The following is a 20,515-nucleotide window of genomic DNA, read 5'->3' on the forward strand; positions in this document are numbered from 1 at the left end:
TCTGGCTCTCAGGGGGACAAGCAAGTACAGGCAGCACAATTAGGCACATCAATGGGAAGAAGGACCCACACAACAGACATCAGTCATGCAGATCTGATAAGTCTCCTCTTGAAACAGCAACAGGAACATCTCTTGAACTCCAGCTTTTCTTCTACCATCTTGAAGAGGACCGACGCCAAATCAAACTCATTTCTGAAGAAAAGGTTTGAATCCCTAGTTTGTTTTTTTTTAAGTTTCAGGAGACTAACTAAAAAAAAAAGAAAAAAAAAAGACAAAAGTAAAAAAAAATATCTATCAAGGTAGGGGGAGAGGATGAACGAGTGGCTTGAAGAGAAACCCCAAAAAACAAACATCCATTCACACTAGCAGAAGGGGGGGGGGGGGGGGGAAGACTTGAGGAGACTCATGGGCAGGTCTGCACATGCTCAGAGAGACCTTCTCAGCTTTTCCATCAGAGGACACCAACAACTTGTGTGTCCGATTATCTTGCTTGTCCACAGAGAATACTGATAATTACATTAACAACAAATTTAGGTATGCAGGAGGAAATCCCCTCCCCAAATAGCAAAAGCATGGCTCATAAAATACCAAACTATCTATAGAGTATACTTTCCTGTTTTAATTTTTACCTTTACATTTGAAGGGTCAAATAATCCTTCAGGAATCTTTAGTCGCTCTGCTCCAAAGTCACAGTTATAACCATTAGGGAACTCGTAATGAACCGTTGGCATCTGAGCAGCTACCCTGGAGAGCAGAAGTTTGGTTTGCATCATCTTATTAAATCTTATGTACAAAAATAGAACAAGTGGTTTTTAAAACATACTGAGAACCAAAAAAAAAGTTTATGTGGCTTGAGAAAACCACAAATAGTTTAGTAACAAATTTAACACTAAAGTGTCATTTGGAGCACTATTAGTTAAACCAGAATATTTGAAGCAACTCAACTGGCTATAAAACCATGTTAAGCCCCCTTAAACTGCTTCTACCTCAATTTGTCTTGAGTCTTCCGGTCCAGTCCTGCAACTTCTAAGCTTTTTTTCTTTAAAGCAGATTTTGGTTTAAAACCTTTCAAAAAGGGAAGCTGTTAATGAATATACTTCTGGCTACCACTGTGTTCCTGATGCTGTCTGAGACCAGCCCCATGGTTCTAACCGGATTCAGCTAAAATCTTCAAACTGTGATTCTCTCATAATAAAATCATCCCTTCTGGAAAGAACATTTAAAGCCACTGAAATTCTGTGCTAAGCAGTCTATAAATGTTAATAGATTTTATCTTACTAAAAATATGCTCCAAGGAGAGTACAAAGCAAACAAAATACAATTGCAACACAATTAAAGGCCCACAACAAAAACTTTGCTACTAAGCATTGCCCTTTCTGGTAAACGCCCTGTCCAAGAATTAAGTATGATGCTGATCACAATTTTATAAATTATAATGCTCTTGGTAATAGCCTGTAATTTAACTTAGATAACCACATTTCTAACAGGCACAATACCAATTAAAATTACATTTTGAAGGTGGACTCAAAAGATTCAAAGCAGCTCTAATAAACAGGGCCAGTGAGAAACTTGAATGAGTCCCTTTCTTTAATACGGAAACATAGAAATGATGGCAGAAAAGGACCAAATGGTCCATCCAGTCTGCTCAGTAAGCCTGTGCCATGTAGGTTATCCCATGCTTATATGTTTCCCAGACCATAAAAGTCAGGGCCTTCGTTAGTTGCTGTTTGAATCCAGTTGCCGGCCCCCCCCCCCCCCATTCTTAGCAATTTCCCACACTAGCCCTCACTGTTTGCTGTTTAATCCAATTCCCTGTTATACCTTGCTGTTGAAGCAGAGAGCAATGTTTGAGTTGCATCACAGTAACAGTCCTGCTATTTAAGGGTAATAACCGCCACATCAGCAAATTAACCCCATGCTTGTTTCCCCAATCCATAAAAGTCAGGCCCTCAATTGCTGAATGAATCCAATTCCCCTTCTCTCCCTGCCATTGAAGCAGAGAGCAATGATGAAGTAATGCATCTACATTATCAAGGCTTATTGGTTAAGGGTAATAACCACCACACCATTAAGTTACTGCATGCACTCTTTTCTTCAAGTTCATCCTTCACAGTTTAGAATGGGGCCCAGCCTTCTCCATGGTGTTATTGGTATACTTATTGAATTGATACTGTATATTTGGTACCATTGTATTTGAAGATACTATATGGATGGTTAAGTGACTGAGCATGAAACATAAAAATGTTAGCAAAATATTAAAAGATGAACATTATATAATATTTCTTTTATGTTATATACAATATGTATATTTACAATCTGACATTGCTATTGTTAAAGAGGTCATGGTTATATTTCAAAAGTTTGGGGGGTTTTTTTTGTTTTGTTTTTTTTAGTATAAACACACCACACAAGGGCCCAACCTGACGATTTCATGATAGTATTGTGCAATGTTAGGCAGGTAATCCAGATGCCATTTTCTTTATTAGGAAAGTAGAATTGCAACAGTTTAAAAGATGTACGTACTGTTCATCATAGGTTGAATCTGATACTTGGAGAACCGAGGCTTGGAAATCCTGAATTACACACTGGGAAAAAAGAAAAAAAAGCCACACACATCACAATTAAGATTCTGTGTATTTCATGAGCCCAACTAATACATCAACAGAATCTTGGCTTTGACATCTTTGGCTTTGACAAAAGTAGCTAGTCTTAACAGTTCTCTCCTATAGAAATTTTCAGCTTCTCCAGAATATATGGGTACTCACATTGCACATATAGTTGTGCCAGGATCTTGTAACTTGAGGCAGCTTTTCTTTTCTTTTCCAGTTGGCTGGAACCCCTTCACGTACTGCTTCCTAAAATGTATAATATGAAAAATAATTCACAGTTTAGAATGAGGCCCAGCCTTCTCCATGGTGTTATTTGTATATATATTGATACTGTATATTTTGGTACCATTGTACTACAGAAGCTGCATTTAATTCCTGGGGTAATAGCATGCAAGAATTAGCCAATACCTTATGCCCTACTATCAAGAAATGGATCTATCCATATTCTAAACATAAGGCACCATGGTTTACACCTGAACTACAAACTTTAAAACAGTGTTTATGCAGTCTTGAAAGAAAATGGCGCAAACACCCAAACTCATCCACTCTTGCTCATTACAGAATCGCCCTTAGTCAATACAGATCTAAGATCAACTCGTCTAAACGACACTTATGCCGAGAAAATACACAAATTTCAATTTAACCCTAAGATCCTGTTCTCTTATGTCTCCAAATTGACAAAAGTACATCACATTTCCCTCCTCTAGGTAACAAATAATAAAGCGAACAAATTTGCTATCTTTTTCAAAGAAAAAAGCCTCAAGCTAATTAACAACTTAACCAGTTCCCCTATGCAACATATTTCTCTAACTACTAATCCGAACTTGAGCTGGTCAGCTTTCGACCATGTCTCATCCTTAGAAATTGCAAATTTACTAAAGAAAATGAATCCTGCTTCTCATCCATCTGATCCTATGTCGATTAAAACCCTCCAGTCTGTTCCAGACATTATAGCAAGTCCCGTAGCGGACATTATCAACACCTCGTTGAATGAAGGCTATTTCCCAGATTTGCTAAAATGCACTGCAGTTAAGCCCATTCTAACGAAAGTGCATCTGGAATCAGATAATCTACCTAATTTCAGACCAATTTCTACACTTTTTTTTTTTTTTTTAGCAAAATTACTAGAAAAGGTGGTCAATCAACAATTAATGGACTATTTGGATAGAAACCACCTACTTTTTCCATCCCAATTCGGCTTTCGTAAATTTTTCGATACTGAAACACTCGTTTCACTTTCAGATATTGAAACATAGAAACATAGAAATGACAGCAGAAGAAGACCAAACGGCCCATCCAGTCTGCCCAGCAAGTTTCGCACTTTTTTTTTTTCTCTCATACTTATCGGTTACTCTTGGCTTTTAGTAACCTTTTGGTTCTATTTCCCTTCCACCCCCATCATTAATGTAGAGAGCAGTGTTGGAACTGCATCTAAGTGAAATAACTAGCTTAATTAGTTAGGGGTAGTAACCACCGCAATAAGCAAGCTATACACATGCTTATTTGTTTACCCAGACTAAATAATTCAGTCCTTGTTGGTTGTCTGTATATAGATCCACTTTTCTTCATTCCTCCTGCTGTTGAAGCAGAGAGTTATGTTGGATATGCACTGAAAGTGAAGTATCAGACTTTCTCACGTGCCGTTGAAGCAGAGAGCTATGCTGGATATGTGTGAAGTATCAGTCTTTCTCCCCTGCATTAGAAGCAGAGAGTTATGCTGGATATGCATTGAAAGTGAAGTATCAGGATTATTTGGTTTGGGGTAGTAACCGCCATAACAAGCAAGCTACTCCCTGCTTTTTTGTGAATGCAAATCCTTTTTTCCACGTTTCTTCTTGCCATTGAAGCTTAGAGCAATGTTGGAGTCGCATTAACCGTGTGTATGTTTATTGAATAAGGGTATTATCTCCAGGTAGTAGCCGTCATTCCCGCGAGCCACCCACTCTTCATTCACATCCTCTAGACTTTATGGATCCACAGTGTTTATCCCACGCCCCCTTTGAAGTCCTTCACAGATCTGGTCTTCATCACTTCCTCCGGAAGGGCATTCCAGGATTCTACCACCCTCTCTGTGAAGAAATGCTTCCTGACATTGGTTGAGTCTTCCTCCCTGGAGCTTCAAATCGTGTTAAGAGGCCTAGATAATGGGAAATGGTACCTCCTGATTCTATTAGACATATCATCAGCTTTTGATACTATTCATCACGATCTAATGATAGATAGGCTACAAGAGATTGGTATAGCAGATACCACCTTGCTATGGTTCAAATCATACTTTTCTAATGGATCATTTAAAGTTAAATTAGGCTCGGCAGAGTCTGAACCAATCAATCTTAGTTTTGGTGTCCCTCAGGGCTCGTCTCTATCTCCCACCCTTTTTAACATCTACATGTCCCCCCCTTTGTAAATTTCTGGCTGGCTTAGGTCTTGTGCATTTCATATATGCTGACTATGTGCAAATTCTGCTCCCTATAGAAGGGTCCATAGAAAACACTTTGAAACTCTGGAATATATATTTCAAATCCCTTCAATTACTTACACAGATGTTTTTATCTTTAAACCATTCCAAAACAGAGATTTTATTGATTTATAACAAAGTTAGCGATAAGGTAACATCTGAAATAAAATGGTCTCAAACTACTCAGTCCACCATACATGAAGTTAGAGATCTAGGTATTATTTTAGATAGCGAATTCAATTTTAAAAAGTCCATCAAAGCCATAGTGAAAGATGGATTCTACAAACTATAGATTAAAAAAAAAACTAAAACCCCTATTACATTTCAATGATTTTAGAACAGTACTTCAGGCCCTTTTACTTTCTAAATTAGACTACTGCAATGCCTTGCTACTAGGTCTCCCTGTGTCATCAACTCGCCCTCTACAATGCTGCCGCCCGGCTTTTAACCAGCTGCAAAAAACACAATCATATTACCCCTGTTCTGAAAGACCTCCATTGGCTCCCCATCTATTACAGAATTCATTTTAAATGTCTGATACTAATACATAAAACTATATTTGGTGAAAAAATGGAATGACTAAATGCTACCCTACATATTCACACCCCATAGCGAAATTTAAGATCCTCTGGAAAGGCATTATTATCCATTCCATCACCAAAATTAGCTCATTTAAACACGGTTTGAGACAGAGCTCTCTCCTTAGCAGGTCTGAAAATATGGAATACATTGCCTTTAGACTTAAGGCAGGAGTCTCATTCACAATCATTTAAGAAAAAAACTTAAGACATGGCTATTCAAGCGAGCAATCGAGCATGCATATCATAGTCAGACTCAGTCCCTGGATTCTTACTCTTATCTGATTTTATTCTATTTATGCTGTGTTTTTTTACCTTATTTTACTGTACTTTCATTTATTTTCTTTATTATAATTAACAGTTTATAGGTAGTTTGAGTTAATTTTAATTAGATGCATTTTTATTTTAATCTAAATGATTTATATACCTTTATGAATGTATACTAGTTTGATCATGTCATGTTTTATTGTATAGATGTAAACCGATATGATGTCCCCACGAATATCGGTATACAAAAAGTGAATAAATGACTGGTGATAGCGTGAAACATAAAAATGTTAGCAAAATATTAAAAGATGAAAAAAAAACCCCAAAACACCAGGGTCCAGCCTGATAGCTTCATGATAGTATTATGCATTGTTAGACAGGTAATCCAGATGCCATTTTCCAGCCTATGTCCTTGGGTTGGCCAAAATTAGAGATGCTGAGGTGGTGGTGTTCACAGAACACCAGGGGGGAGGCACTCCAAGAACTGTGCAACACAAACACACACTAGCTGGCTCAAGGTGAAATTTAAATTTATCTGCTAATTTCCATTTCTTTAGTCCTGCCAGGTCAGTCTAGACAAGCGGTTATGTCCCTCCTTGCCAGCAGATGGAACCTCTCAAAATGACTTCACTCCTACTATAGGGGTCTGGTGCTGCCTTCAGCTCTTTCAGTATCCTATGTCAAAACTAAGACAACCAATGGCAATTGCTTCCAAAACCACCACGACAACCAAAGCCTGATGCAGCCAAAAAACTTCACTCCATGGCCATTAACCCAGAAATAAGATACACCAAGGTCACGATTAAGTCAACTACCTTCAGAGTGGGCAACAAACTTGCTGCTACTTTTCTGAACTTGTCAGACACTTCCCTTGATTGTTGCATTTTCCATGAGTGGGTTCTGGAATGGTCTGGCAGGACTAAAGGAAAGGAAATAAATAGGTAAGTTTAAAACTTTCCCTTCTTTATCATGGATGCCCTAGCAGCCCATACAAGTGGGACATACCCAGGCGATATGAGAAGCCGATATTTGAGTTAAGTGCTGTTCTGCCCAAAGGATCAACTCCTGAACTTCCAGAGACACTGCATGGCTCTTGATGCCTCCTTGTCTGTTGATGTAGGCTACCGCCGTCACATTGTCCAAAAGAACTCACACCAAACGCCCCTGAACTAAAGGCTGAAAGGCAAGCAAAGCCAAACGCACCGCCTTAGCTTCCAAGCGATTGATAGCCCAAGACGCCTCTACGGTTGACCAGGTGACCTGAGCCGCTTGACTGACAAACTGCCCCCTATCCAAAGAGGCTTGCATCCGTAGTCAGAATCACCCAATCCAGAACTTCCAAGGCAACCCCCCGCATGAGGTTGGGTGTGTGCAGCCACCAAGATAGACTGTCCCTGGTCGAAGGGGGGAGAGGAACAGGCTGGTGATACTTCTCCGACAATGGTCTCCACTGGGCCAGAAGAGCCCTCTGAAGGGGACACATATGAGCAAAGGCCCATGGCACCAGATCTAATGTGGAAGTCATGGAACCAAGGACCTGCAACACATCCTACCCAAGCTCTGGGGACACGCAACTGTGCCAAGCGCTGAATCTGAGATTTCCTAGTGTCCCGAAAACGCAGCCTTAGGGGAAAACTCCGTCTGCCCTGTGGCTTGTCCTCTGGTAAACGAAGCACAGAGTCTCCTAATTGCTTCACGATCTGATCCAACTCCTCGCCAAATAAGAGCCGACCTTTGAACGGTAAAGACGCCAGCTGGGCCTTAGATGAAACGTCTGTGGACCAGTTTCGGAGCCACAGGAGGCGCCTTGCGGAAACCGCAGCCCCCATAATGCGGGAAGACGTCCGCACCACATCATACAAGGCATCTACCACAAATGCAATGGCCACTTCCAACCGGTCTCCCTGAGCACCTTGCAAACCCCCAAACTTCAGATCCTCCTGGGAATGCTGTACCCAGCGTAAGCTTGCCTGCTGCATGAGGCTGGAACAAATAGCCACGTGGAGGATCAAAGCAGAGACCTCAAAAATCATCAAGATGGATCTCCAGCTTGCGATCTTGAATATCTTTCAGAGCTGTTGCCCCCGCAGCTGGAATGGTCGTTTTCTTTGTGATGGCGGATACTGCAGCGTCCACCTTAGGGAGCGCAAATGACTCCAGGGTCTGCTCCGGCAAGGTATAAAGCTTGGCCATGGCCCTACCGACTTTCAATCCCACGTCCAGGTTATCCCACTCCTGATCCACCAACCTTTTAATGGACTCATGATACGGGAACCCGGAAGGGGGGCGCCGCGTGCCCTCCAAAACTGGATCCACACCGCAATTGCAAGGGTAGTCAGGTGGAGGCTGTAGACCCAGCTCCTCCAGAACTTGGGGAATGAGAGGTGCCAATTCCTCCCTTCAGAACAACCGTAGGATCTTGGGGACATCCCCCTCTGCCGCAGGCCTGGGATTAAGATCACCACTTTTGCTCGTGTCCGCCGCATCTGGGTGTACAGGCTGTGTCAGAGAGACCAGGTACACGGACTGGGATATAGTTATACCTGGCTACAATCTATTCAGGAAGGACCAGGTAGAAAGGAAAGGACAAGACATGGTGGCAAATATAAAGAATAGTATTAAAGCAATACCATTGCTGAGCTTACAAAGGTAAGGAGGAGGCACTGTGGATTAATCTGGAAAGAGGAAATGGAACATTATTTATAGTGGTGTAATATACAGATCTCCATCACAGAGATTTAATGGAGGTTATTCACAGATGTTGGAGACATACCAACTGTAGATGTTGATTGGGACATCCCAACTGCAGTATCTTTTAGATGCAAGCAAATCTTGGATCTTCTGCAAGGAGAACTGTTCTATCAACTGGTAATGAAACTCACAAAGAAGGGGGCGACAATGGTCTTGGTGCTTATCAACAGGGACAGTATTTCTGATGTTGTAATGGATGATCATCTGGGAACCAGTGACCACCAGATAGTGTGGTTCAATATTAGGAAACAAGAGATGAATGTTCATTCTAAGGTGAGAGTCCCAGACTTCAGGAAAACTAACGTTCTCAAAATGAGGGAGTACCTCAAGGAGTTGTTAGCCTGGATGTGAAAATCTAAGGAAAATAGAAAGGCAGAGGGCAAAACTAAAAGAAGATAATGCCAACCAATCTTTTTTGTTAGGAATGTAAATAAAGGGAAGAGGAAAGAGACCATTATAGTCTTCTAAAGAAGTAGCTGAAAAGATAAGGGAGAAAAGGTTAGCATTCAAAAACTACAAAAGATTGCAGAAACAATATCTGGAAAAATTAAGAGAAGCTGGGAAAGTAGTTAGGAATGCGAAAATTCAAATAGAAGAAAAAACAGCACACAGTAAAACAGGAGGACAAGATTTTTTTTTTAATTTTAATTTTTTTTTAAGATATGTTCATGATAATGAAGTATAAAACTGATATTGTGGAGACTCAAAGGTGAAGGGGAAGAATAAGGCAAAACTTATTGAAGAGGAAAAGGCAAAACTGCTCAACAAATATTTCTGTTCAGTGTTCACTGTGGAAGGCCTGGAGCAGGTCCACATAAAAACAAACACAACTAAGATTGGAAGTGAGGTAAACAATCGATTTTCAAAATAGCGTGTCCATGAGGAGCATACTAAACTTTAAGTAGATAAGGCAATGGGGATGAGGTACATCCAAGGGTACTAAGGGAACTTAGAAATGTCCTGGTGCCTGTGATGTTCCAGTGAAGATTTCTACATGCTTAAGAACTTAAGATATGCCATACTGGGTCAAGCCCAGCATCTTGTTTCCAACAGTGGCTAATCCAAGTCACAAGTACCTAGCAAGTACCCAAACATTAAATAGATCCCAAGCTACTATTGCCTATTGATTAATAGCAGTTTATGGATTTTTACTTTAGGAACTTATCCAAACCTTTCTTAAACCCAGATATGCTAACTGCCATAACCACATCCTCTGGTAATGATTTCCAGAGCTTAACTATGAGCTAAGTGAAAAAGTTTTCTTCAATTTGTTTTAAATGAGCTACTTGCTAACTTCATAGAATGCCTCTTAGTCTTATTATCTGAGAGAGTAAATAACGAATTTACATTAACTTGTTCAAGTCCTTTCATGATTCTGTAGACCTCTATCATATGCCTCCTCAGTCAACTTCTTAAGCCTTTCCTCATTGAGCAGCTGTTCCATGCCCCTTATTTTGGTCACACTTCTCTGCTCTTTTTCCAGTACAACTAAATCATTTTTGAGATATTGCAACCAGAACTGCACACAATATTCAAGGTGAGGTCTCACCATGGAGCAATACAGAGGCATTATGACATCCACCACTTTATTTGCCATTCTCTTCCTAATAATTCCTAACATTCTGTTTGCTTTTTTGATCACCACAGCACACCGAGCCAACAATTTCACTATTATCCACTATGACATCTAGATCTTTTTCCTGGGTGGTAATTCCTAACATTGTGTAACTACAGCAAAGGTTATTTTTCCCTATATGCATTATATTGCATTTGTCCACATTAAAATTTCATCTGCCATTTGGAAGCCCAATCTTTCAGTCTCATAAGGTTCTCCTGCAATTTATCACAATCCACGAGATTTAACTACTTTGCATAATTTTGTGTCATCTGCAAATTTGATCACCTCACTCGTCGTACCCCTTTCCAGATCATTTATAAATATATTAAAAAGCATCGGTCCAAGTACAGACCCCTGAGGCACTCCACTGTTTACCTTTTTCCACTGTGAAAACAGACCATTTAATCCTATTTCCTGTCTTTTAACCAGTTTGTAATCCACAAAAGTCCTATCCCATGACTTTTTAGTTTCCTTAGAAGCCTCTCATGAAGGACTTTGTTGAAAGCCTTCTGAAAATCAAATACACCACATCTACCGTTTCACATTTATCCACGTTTATTCACCCCTTCAAAAAAATAAAAATGTAGGAGATCTGGGTAAATCCATGCTGGCCGTGTCCCATTAAACCATTTCTATCTAAATGTTTTGCACTTTTATTCTTTATAACAGTTTCCATGATTTTTCCCAGCACTGAAGTCAGGCTCTCCAGGCTATAGTTTCCCAGATCACCCCCAGAGCCCTTTTTAAATATCAGGGTCTGAAATTTCATGTTTTAGTTCTTTCAAAACCCTGGGATGTATACCATCCAGTCCAGGTGATTAACTATTCTTCAGTTTCGTCAATCTGGCCTACCACATCTTCCAGGGTCACCGTGATTTGGTTCAGTTCATCTGAACTGTCACCCTTGAAAACAGTCTCTGGAACAGGTATCTCTCCCCAACATCCTCTTCAGTAAACACCAAAGCAAAGAATTTGTATAGTTTTCTTCAATGGCCTTATTTTCCCCTAAGTGCCCCTTTAACCCCTCGATTATCTAACAGTCCACCTGACTTACCTCGCAGGCTTTCTGCTTCAAATATATTTTAAAAAGCTTTTATGAGTTTTTGTCTCTATGGCCAATTCCTTTCAAATTCTCTCTTAGCCTGTCTTATCAATGTCTTACATTTAAACTTACCAATGCTTATGCTTTATCCTATTTTCTTCTGATGGATCCTTCCAATTTTTGAATGAAGATCTTTTAGCTAAATAGCCTCTTTCCCTTTACTTTTTAGCCATATTAGAAATCGTTTGACCTCCTTCCATCTTTCTTAGTGCGTGGACTGCACTTCTAAGAAGGTTATTTATTTATTTATTTATTTATTTAAACAATGACCCCCCATCTGTTGCACACTCTTAACATTTGTAGTTGCACCTTTCAGTTTGGGGTTTTTTTTGTTAACTATTTTTCTCATTTTACCAAAGTTCCCCTTTTGAAAGTTTAGTGCTCGAGTAATGGATTTACTTACTGCCCCCCTTCCTGTCATTAATTCATATTTGATCATATTATGATTACTATTGCCAAGCTGCCCCACCAAGTTACCTCTCACCAAATCCTGCGCTCCACTGAGAATTTGATCTAAAATTGCTCCTTCTCTCACCTGTTCCTGAACCAATTGCTCCATAAAACTGTCATTTATTCCATCCAGGAACTCTCTCTCTAGCATGTCCCAATGATACCCCAATATTGACTGGATAAATGTAAATGAAATCTCCCATTACTGCACTACTAATTTGGTTAGTTTCCCTAATTTCTCTTAGTATACTCCTATCTCTATACTCTTGCAACACCCAAGGGATTTCTACCCATAAAGATTTGATTGTGCATTTAGTCTCTTGCAGGATTTTTATCCTGTTGGACTTTATGCCATCCCAGACAAAGTGCCACCCTTCCACCAAGTTGCTCCTATCACTGCGATATAATTTGTACCCTGGTACAGCACTATCCCATTGGTTATCCTCTTTCCATCATGTCTCTGAGATGCAAATTAAGTCTATGTCATCTATGTCATCATTCACTGCTATATACTAACTCCTTTGACTTCTGGCATTAGCATACAAACATTTCAAAGTATGTTTTTTGTTTGTATTAACATTCTGCTTTTCAGCTGACTGGGATAAATTGGATCTTTTAGTTCACACGAGTCTAATCATAGGCACTTGGACTACCTTTCTTATTATTGAAACCTCTCTATTATGAGGTCCTAACTCTAATGCTTCATTAGTATCCTTCAAAGATACATCCCTCTGAACCATGCGCTGCTGAGCAACTGTCAGCTTTCCCCTTTGATTTAGTTTAAAAACTGCTCTACTCCTTTTTTAGATATTAGCACCAGTAGCCTGGTTCCACCCTGGTTAAGGTGGAGCCCATCCCTTCAGAAAAGACTCCCCTTTCCCCAAAAGATTCCCCAGTTCCTTAGAAAAGTGAATCCCTCTTCCCTGCACCATCATCTCATCTACACATTGAAACTCCGGAGCTCTGCCTGCCTCTGGAGACCTGCACATGGAACAGGGAGCATTTCAGAGAATGCTACCCTGGAGGATCTGGATTTCAACCTCCTAAGAGCCTAAAATTTGGCTTCCAGAACCTCCTTCTCGCATTTTCCTATCAGGTGGATTGTAAAAGCGTGGCTTGCGGAAAAATGGCTCCAACCTTTAGTCCTGATGAGGCGCAAGTCTGGAGATTTTGGGCCACAGAGATCCTGAACAAGGTGGCAGAGAGAGACACCCTCTATCTCCCACTGTAAGAGGGGCACTTTCAAGTCAGGTGAGATTTGGAGGGGGGCAGTGTTACATTGGTCTGCCTAGGGCTCAAGGGTCTGAAGACCCTTCTAACACTGCCCCCCCCCCCAATAACCTACCCTGAGCTGAAAGTGCCCCTCTTACAGTGGGAGATATACAAAGTGTCAGATTGTCTTTCTAAAAGCGGCTCTCTCGGACATTTGTGAGTACGCGCATAAATGCTCCACACATACGTGTGGTGGGAATATTTTAAATGAAACCTGTGTACTTGCACGCAAAATATAAAATTTAGAGTATTTTTGCTCACGTGCCCATTACGTGTGATTACGGGCAATGATATTATGTCATTGGTGCCCACATGTACCATGGCAGCCGGCTCCTCCCCAGCACTGTCTAAAATCCTAAGTGACGCGTGAGGTCCGCCACCTTTGCCCAGGTAGGCATGTTACCAAGTGATCCTCACACCTACCAGCCACCCAGCTGTCTACATTCCTAATAATCAAATCAGCAACTGTGATGGCCGACCTAACCCTTCCCTCCTAGGCAGTCGCCCTGGGAGAGACATCCTCAGTGTAAGGACAACGCACCAACTAGAGAGCAGGTCCTTGCTACTGGATCATTTCCTGCTGCACCAGGTTGATTCTCTCCAACCAGGAGGCCTTCCTCCTACAAGGCAGCATCAGGGTTGCTAGATTGGAGTTGGGACTTGGCTACTATGTCCCTGAAGGTCTCATCTATATACCCTCTCTGTCTGCCTCAGCTCCTCCAGGTCTGCCACTCTAGCCTCCAGAGATCGGACTCTTTCTCTGAGAGACAGGAGCTCTTTGCACCGGGTGCACACATACAATCTCACTGGCAGGTAAAAAAAAATAAATCTTACTCTATGCTAAAAACTGGGAGGCCCCTCCCCCCTTGCTGCTGGACTACTGCCTTAATCTTAAATTTGTTCAGTTACTAGTTAAGTTTAAGTTGCTATGGAAGTAGAAATGCATACAATTAGGGTCCTTTAAATGTATTAGCATATTCACTATTTATCTGGGACTGACTAAACTCTTCATAAGCCGTGGGGAATATCTGAATTGAAGTTAAAAGGGTGATTTTTTTTACTTTTATTTTTCTTTTTAGTGTAAAAGTGAGACCTGCCTATAAATCAAAGGGTGAGCTAGGGGTGGGAGGCAGGGAAAGACCAACACAAACTCCTGGTTTTTGCCTGCCCTCTGACTAGCTATTTAGCAAAACACACACGCACTAAAAGAATATATCCCAATAGTTTACTTTTCCGCAAAACAAGTTCTAAAATTTCCCCAAGCAGTACTTACAGATTTTTTTTCAGCCACCAGTAAGGTGATCCTCTCCTCTCAGTGCTCCCACTGGACTGTGGGTTACTGAGCTCTTCCCTTGTAATACGGGGCATTTTTAGCCACATTCAGGTGCAATAGCCATCTTAGTTGCAGCCCAGTTACCGCCACAAAACAGCCTGCCGTGATTCCCTCTGAAGCGACCCAATTCCGGATCCTGCACCACAGGACTCACTGGCTTTTCAAAAATGGCTCCTGACATGCCCCAATAACTGCTCTTTGCCTTCTCTGCTTTCCCAAGCCAATTTCTGCCAGCCATATCTGGTGGGATTGTCTCAAACGTATTTCATTTTGGGAGATACTCTTCGCATGGCTTGGCGAACTCTTACACATTACGATGCCCCCCTCCGCTCCGCTGGAAATCCAAACAAGTACCCTGGATGTCAGAATTTAAAGATAAATTACATACTTATATCGATTGGCGTCTCTCACAGCCACTAAATATAATCGAAAGCCTTCTTTTCTGAAGGTTTGGAAACCTTTTACAGATTACTTATCTCAATTATGAATACATGAGGTGCGACCATAACGAGTTGAGGACTTGGAAGCTGGGGGACTGTTTTATGTTCTATTTGGTTTTATGTTGGGCAAAGTCTTGATTGAGCTTTTGATTATGTACTTTGAAATGTGGGACATGTATCTTATTCTGTATCTTATTTTGTATCATGGCTTTTATTTTAATTACCGGGTGTAATGTAGACGGACTGCAAGCATGATAAGTTGACACTCCATCTAGGGGGGGTGGATTTATACACTGTTTATATCAAGTTTGGTTTGTATAAGGAAACTTTTTGTATATTTACTAAAAAACCTTAATTAAAAAAAAAAACAAACAGCAGGTCTAGAAACGGGAGACCCTAACAATCCAGAATCAGCTGAAACACCTCATCTGACAATGCCCATTCTCCTAGGTCCAGATTCTCCCTGCTGAGAAAGTCTGCTCTTACATTGTCTTTTCCTGCTATATGCGAGGCTGAGATCATCTGGAAATGCACTTCAGCCCATTACATGTTGAACTATTTCCTGACACTGGCTGGCTCTTGGTTCCTCCCTGCCAACGGATGTTCCCAGAAAGACACTTCTGCATTCCTGCGCCCTTGTGCAGTCAGCTCCCCAACCATGGAGGCTTGCATCTGTCATGAGTACTAGCCAGTCTGGTGATGCTAGGGAAACTCTCTCTCTCAAATGATCCACATGTAGCCACCATTGTAGTTGGAAAAAAACCTCTATCGACAAGTGGAGCCAAATCGAACAGTCCTGAGACTGCAGGTTCCACAGAGACAGCAGGAAGCGCTGGAGAGGAGGCATATGCACCCTTGCCCATGGCACCACTTCCAGGGTTGCCGCCATTAAACCAAGTGCTTGTAGGTAGGACCATACAGTTGGACACAGTGTTCATCAACAGATGCAGCTGCACCATCAACTTCTGAATACGTGCTTCTGGCAGGAAAACCTTGCCCTGCTTCATGTCGAACTGAACCCAAGATAGTCCAACAACCCAGCAGGCCGAAAGCTACTCTTAGCCAGGTTCACCACCCAGCCGAGCTCCTTCAATAGGGAGATCACCTTGAGGTTTTTACCAGGCAGCTCTTCCAGTGACTTGGCTTGAATCAGCCAGTCGTCCAAATCCGCCCTTCCACAACTCTGCCGCAACTACTACCATTACCTTGGAGAAGATCCTGGGAACCGTGACCGTACCAAAGGACAGTGCCCATAACTGATAATAGCGTCCTAGAACTACAAATCACAAAAAAACATTGATGCTCTAGTCAGATGGGAATGTGAAGATATGCCTCGGATAGATCCAGGGAGTCAGAAATTCCCCGACTGCATGGCCATTATTACTGAACGCAAAGTTTCTATGCAAAAATCCATCACCCGCAGACAATGACTGACCCCTTTGAGATCCAGGATGGGATGAAAAGAGCCCTCCTTCTTGAGCACAATGAAATAAATGTAATATTGCCCCATATTTTCTTGAGAGGTGGGCACTGGATCCACAACCCTCGGACTGAGGAGCCTTGCTAACATAACCTCCACTGCCTGTTTCTTCTGCGGACAGTGGCAGCGAGACACCATGAACACGTCCCGAGAAACACTGTGAAACTCTAGCGCATATCCTTCTCGTATCACCTCCAGGACCCATTGATCCATTGTGATTTCAACCCACCTCTGATAAGAGAGAGAGGCATCCCCCTATCTCCTGTTCCCGGAGATGGGTCGGCAAACCTTCATTGGGAGGATCTGGAGGTTGCACTACCTAAGCCTGCGCCCCTCCTGGGTTGTCTGGAACGAAAGGACTGAGACCTACCAAAAGGCCAAATCCTCTGAAAGGCCACTCCTCTATAGGGTTGAAAACTCTTGGATCCCCTACTTCAACCTCTCATGCTAAAGGAGCATTGCACCTGCTTCCCATCCTCCAGCAATCAAGGAACCAGTGATTCACCCCACTTACAGGCCAATTTCTCAAATTCTGTCCTGAACTAAAGCAAGCCTATAAAGAGCACTTTCATGAGGTCAGCCTTGGAGGTCACATCAGCCGACCAATTTCTCAGGCATAACCAACACTTGGCCGTTAATGAAGCCACTACTCTGGCTGAGGTGCGGGCCAAATCGCAGCCTGCATCTGCCAAGAAGGCAGCTGCTGGCTCCATATCTGTCCTGGAGTTAACCCCAGAGTCATCGACCTCCTGAGAGAGAAGAAAACAAGAGTGAGCCACCAGGGAACAACAAGAAGCGATCTGCAAAGTCATTGCTACTGCTTCAAATGCTTGCTTAAGGATAGTCTCAATCCTCCTATCGTATACATCCTTCAAGCCCGCTCCTCCCGCCACGAGAATAGTCATCCACTTGGAGACTGCATATACACGTGCATCCACCTTCGGAAAATGTAAACTGCTCTCCCACCACTGGATCCAGGAGGGTAGAGGCCTTCCAAAATCCAACCCCCTTTGAAACTAGCCTCTGGGATGCCCCACTCGATCAATCAATTCTTGAATGACCTCCATCATAGGGAAAAAACAAGAGGCTTTACGCAAGGAAACCAAAAGAAAATTACTTCTTACCTGCTAATTTTCGTTCCTGTAGTACCAAGGATCAGTCCAGACGATGGGTTATGTCCCCCGTCCAGCAGATGGAGTCAGACAAGGCTTCGAAGGGTGCTGGCATAAGTACATGTGCACCCTCTGCAGGAGCTCAGTATAGAGAATATCAAAGCCAAAAAACAACCAATTAACAAGGTTGGATCAAGTGCCACTAGCATAAAACAACATTAGAACTGGGCAACGAGTGCCATAGAACTGAAACTTGCAGAATGAACTACATAACAGAGTGCAGTGAATAGGCGAGCAGGGAAGAAAGTACCCCAGAGAGAGACCCCCTAATCGAGAGGCGGGTGCCTGGACTGATCCTTGGTACTACAGGAACGAAAATTAGCAGGTAAGAAGTAATTTTCTTTTCCCTGTACGTACCAGGATCCGTCCAGACGGTGGGATGTACTAAAGCTTCCCAACACTGGGTTGGTCCTTGAAAGCCCTGCTCGAATGACTTGATCGCCAAAACATCCAGAGGACAACGGTAGATGTAAACAGTAATGGCGCGCAAAAGTATGGAGAGACTTCCAAGTCGCCGCACAGCAGATCTCCTGGAAGGAAATGGACTGTACTTCGGCCCATGAAGCAGCCTGAGAACGGAGCAAGTGCACTTTAATCCCCCCTAGGAGGATCCCGACCCCTACCTACGTATGCAGCGACTATTGCTTCCTTAATCCATCTTGCAATCGTCTTCGAGGCATGGGACCCCTTCCTTGGTCCTGACCACAAAACAAACAAGTGGTCCGAGACTCTAAAATCATTAGTGACCTCCAAATAACGAAGTAGAACCCGCTTGACATCCAAGGAACGAAGGTGGACAGATTCCTCCACTGAGAAAGACTGAAGCTCGACTGTCTGATTCAGATGAAAAGACGAGAAGACTTTGGGTAGAAAGGAGGGCACTGTGCAAAGAGAAACCCCGGAATCCGTGAACCGGAGATAGGGTTCCCTGCTGGAGAGCGCTTGGAGTTCCGAGATGCGGCGTGCGGAACTTATGGCAACGAGAAAAACTGTCTTGAGCGTAATGTCCTTAATGGTGGCGTTTCGCTGGGGCTCGAAAGGCGGTCCCGCCAGAGCCCGGAGTACCAAATTAAGACTCCAAGAAGGGAACGGATCCCTGACTGGGGGTCGTGTTTCACCCCCTTGAGGAAGCGGGCGATATCCAGCTGTCCCAAGGGAGAGGAATGATCTGCGTGCTGGAGAAGCGAGCCCAGGGCAGCGACCTGCACTCTCAAGGAATTATAGGCGAGACCTTTATCCAAACAGTCTTGCAGGAACTCCAGGATCTGAGGGACGGAGGCCCTCGCGGTATGGGTATCATGCGCTATGCACCAAGCCTCAAAGACCTTCCAGACCCTCACATAGGTAGCCGACGTCGAGGATTTTTCGGGCCTTGAGGAGAGTTGAAACTACTGCATCAGGGTATCCCTTGCAGCGGAGGCGGCGCCGTTCAAAAGCCAGGCTGCAAGACAGAAGCGTTCTACCTGGTCGAAAAATACTGGTCCCTGATGAAGTAATCGTGGGAGATGACCCAACCGGATTGGACCGTCCACTGCTAGTTGGAGCAGATCTGCAAACCAAGGATGCCATGGCCACTCGGGAGCCACCAGAATGACGGGCCCCCAATGAGACTCTATTCTTCGAAGAACCTTGCCCACTAGGGGCCAGGGGGAAAAGACGTAGAGAAGAACGTGGTCCGGCCAGGGGAGCACTAGGGCATCTACTCCCTCTGCCCCGCGCTCTCGCCGGCGGCTGAAGAATCGAGTTGCTTTGGTGTTGAGGGACGTCGCCATGAGGTTCAGTCGTGGCGTCCCCCAGCGATCCTGAAGGAGATGCATGGCCTCGTCAGAGAGAGACCACTCCCTGGGGTCCAGTTGCTGACGACTTAGGTAATCGGCCTGAATGTTGTAGATACCCGCAATGTGCGACACCGCCAGGCGCGCTACGTGCTTCTCCGCCCACGCCATTAGGCGGTCTCTAGCGACACGTGCTGGCTCTTTGTGCCTCCCTGGCGATTGATATATGCTGTCGTCGCGTTGTCCGAGAGGATCCTTACCGCTCGATTCCGAACCAAGGGCAAGAACTGGATGAGGGCCAGCCGCACCGCCCTTGTTTCCAGGCGATTTATTGGCCAGGTCGCTTGCTCCTTCGTCCACAGCCCCTGTGCAGAGCTCCAGTGGCATACTGCCCCCAGCTGGAAAGACTGGCATCGGTGGTGCCCACCACCCAATCCGGTGTCTCCAGAGAAACACCTTGGGCCAGATGAGGAGGATGCAGCCACAGGCCAGGCTGTCCTTGGCAGACTGGGGGAGAGGAAGCACCAGCTGGTAATCCTGCGAAACTGGTTTCCAGCGAGAGAGGAGAGCCGCTTGCAGTGGTCGGAAGTGCGCAAACGCCCAAGGGACAAGATCGATCGTGGAGGCCATGGAACCAAAGAGCTGTAGATAATCCCAGGACGTGGGACCTGGTAACGCAGAAAAACGCTGTACTTGTTCCCGGAGGGACTGGGCCTTGTCCGGGCACAGGAAGACCTTGCCCTGAAGCGTATCGAAGTGAGCCCCCAAGAAATCCAAGTGCTATGAGGGAGTGAGAGAACTCTTGGTAAAGTTCACCACCCAGCCCAGGGACCGGAGAAGATGAACGGCCCTGGAGACCGCCAACTTCCCCTGGGAAAAAGACTTCGCTCGGATGAGCCAGTCGTCCAGGTAGGGGTGGACTAGGATCCCCTCCCGTCTCAGAGCGGCCGCAACCACCAGCATGATCTTCGTGAACGTCCATGGGGCAGTCGCCAACCCGATTGGAAGGGCCTGGAACTGAACGTGTCGATTCAGAATCTTGAAACGCAGGAACCTCTGATGTGCCTTGAGAATGGGAATGTGGAGGTATTCCTCTGTCAGGTCGAGGGAGGCAAGGAACTCCCCTTGATGTACTGTCGCAATCACGGAACGCAGGGTCTCCATGCGGAAACGGAGGACCCTTAGGGACTTGTTGACCTCCTTGAGATCC

General features: G+C 43.7%; 1 protein-coding gene across 4 annotated transcripts in view; it reads right to left on the reverse strand.

Moving 5' to 3' along the window:
- ACTL6A (actin like 6A) overlaps positions 1-20,515 on the reverse strand; it is a 162,417-nt gene that overhangs the window by 32,012 nt on the left and 109,890 nt on the right. For all 4 annotated transcript variants that reach the window (XM_029616707.1, XM_029616706.1, XM_029616709.1 and 1 more), the window contains exons 8-10: positions 2,766-2,855; positions 2,524-2,585; positions 630-744 (exon numbers count right to left, since the gene is read on the reverse strand). In XM_029616707.1, the coding sequence (XP_029472567.1) occupies positions 630-744; positions 2,524-2,585; positions 2,766-2,855 (267 nt within the window). The remainder of the gene's footprint in view (positions 1-629; positions 745-2,523; positions 2,586-2,765; positions 2,856-20,515) is intronic.

Source organism: Rhinatrema bivittatum, chromosome 9 (genome assembly GCF_901001135.1).
Source record: "Rhinatrema bivittatum chromosome 9, aRhiBiv1.1, whole genome shotgun sequence".
In the NCBI taxonomy this organism is placed as follows: domain Eukaryota; kingdom Metazoa; phylum Chordata; class Amphibia; order Gymnophiona; family Rhinatrematidae; genus Rhinatrema; species Rhinatrema bivittatum.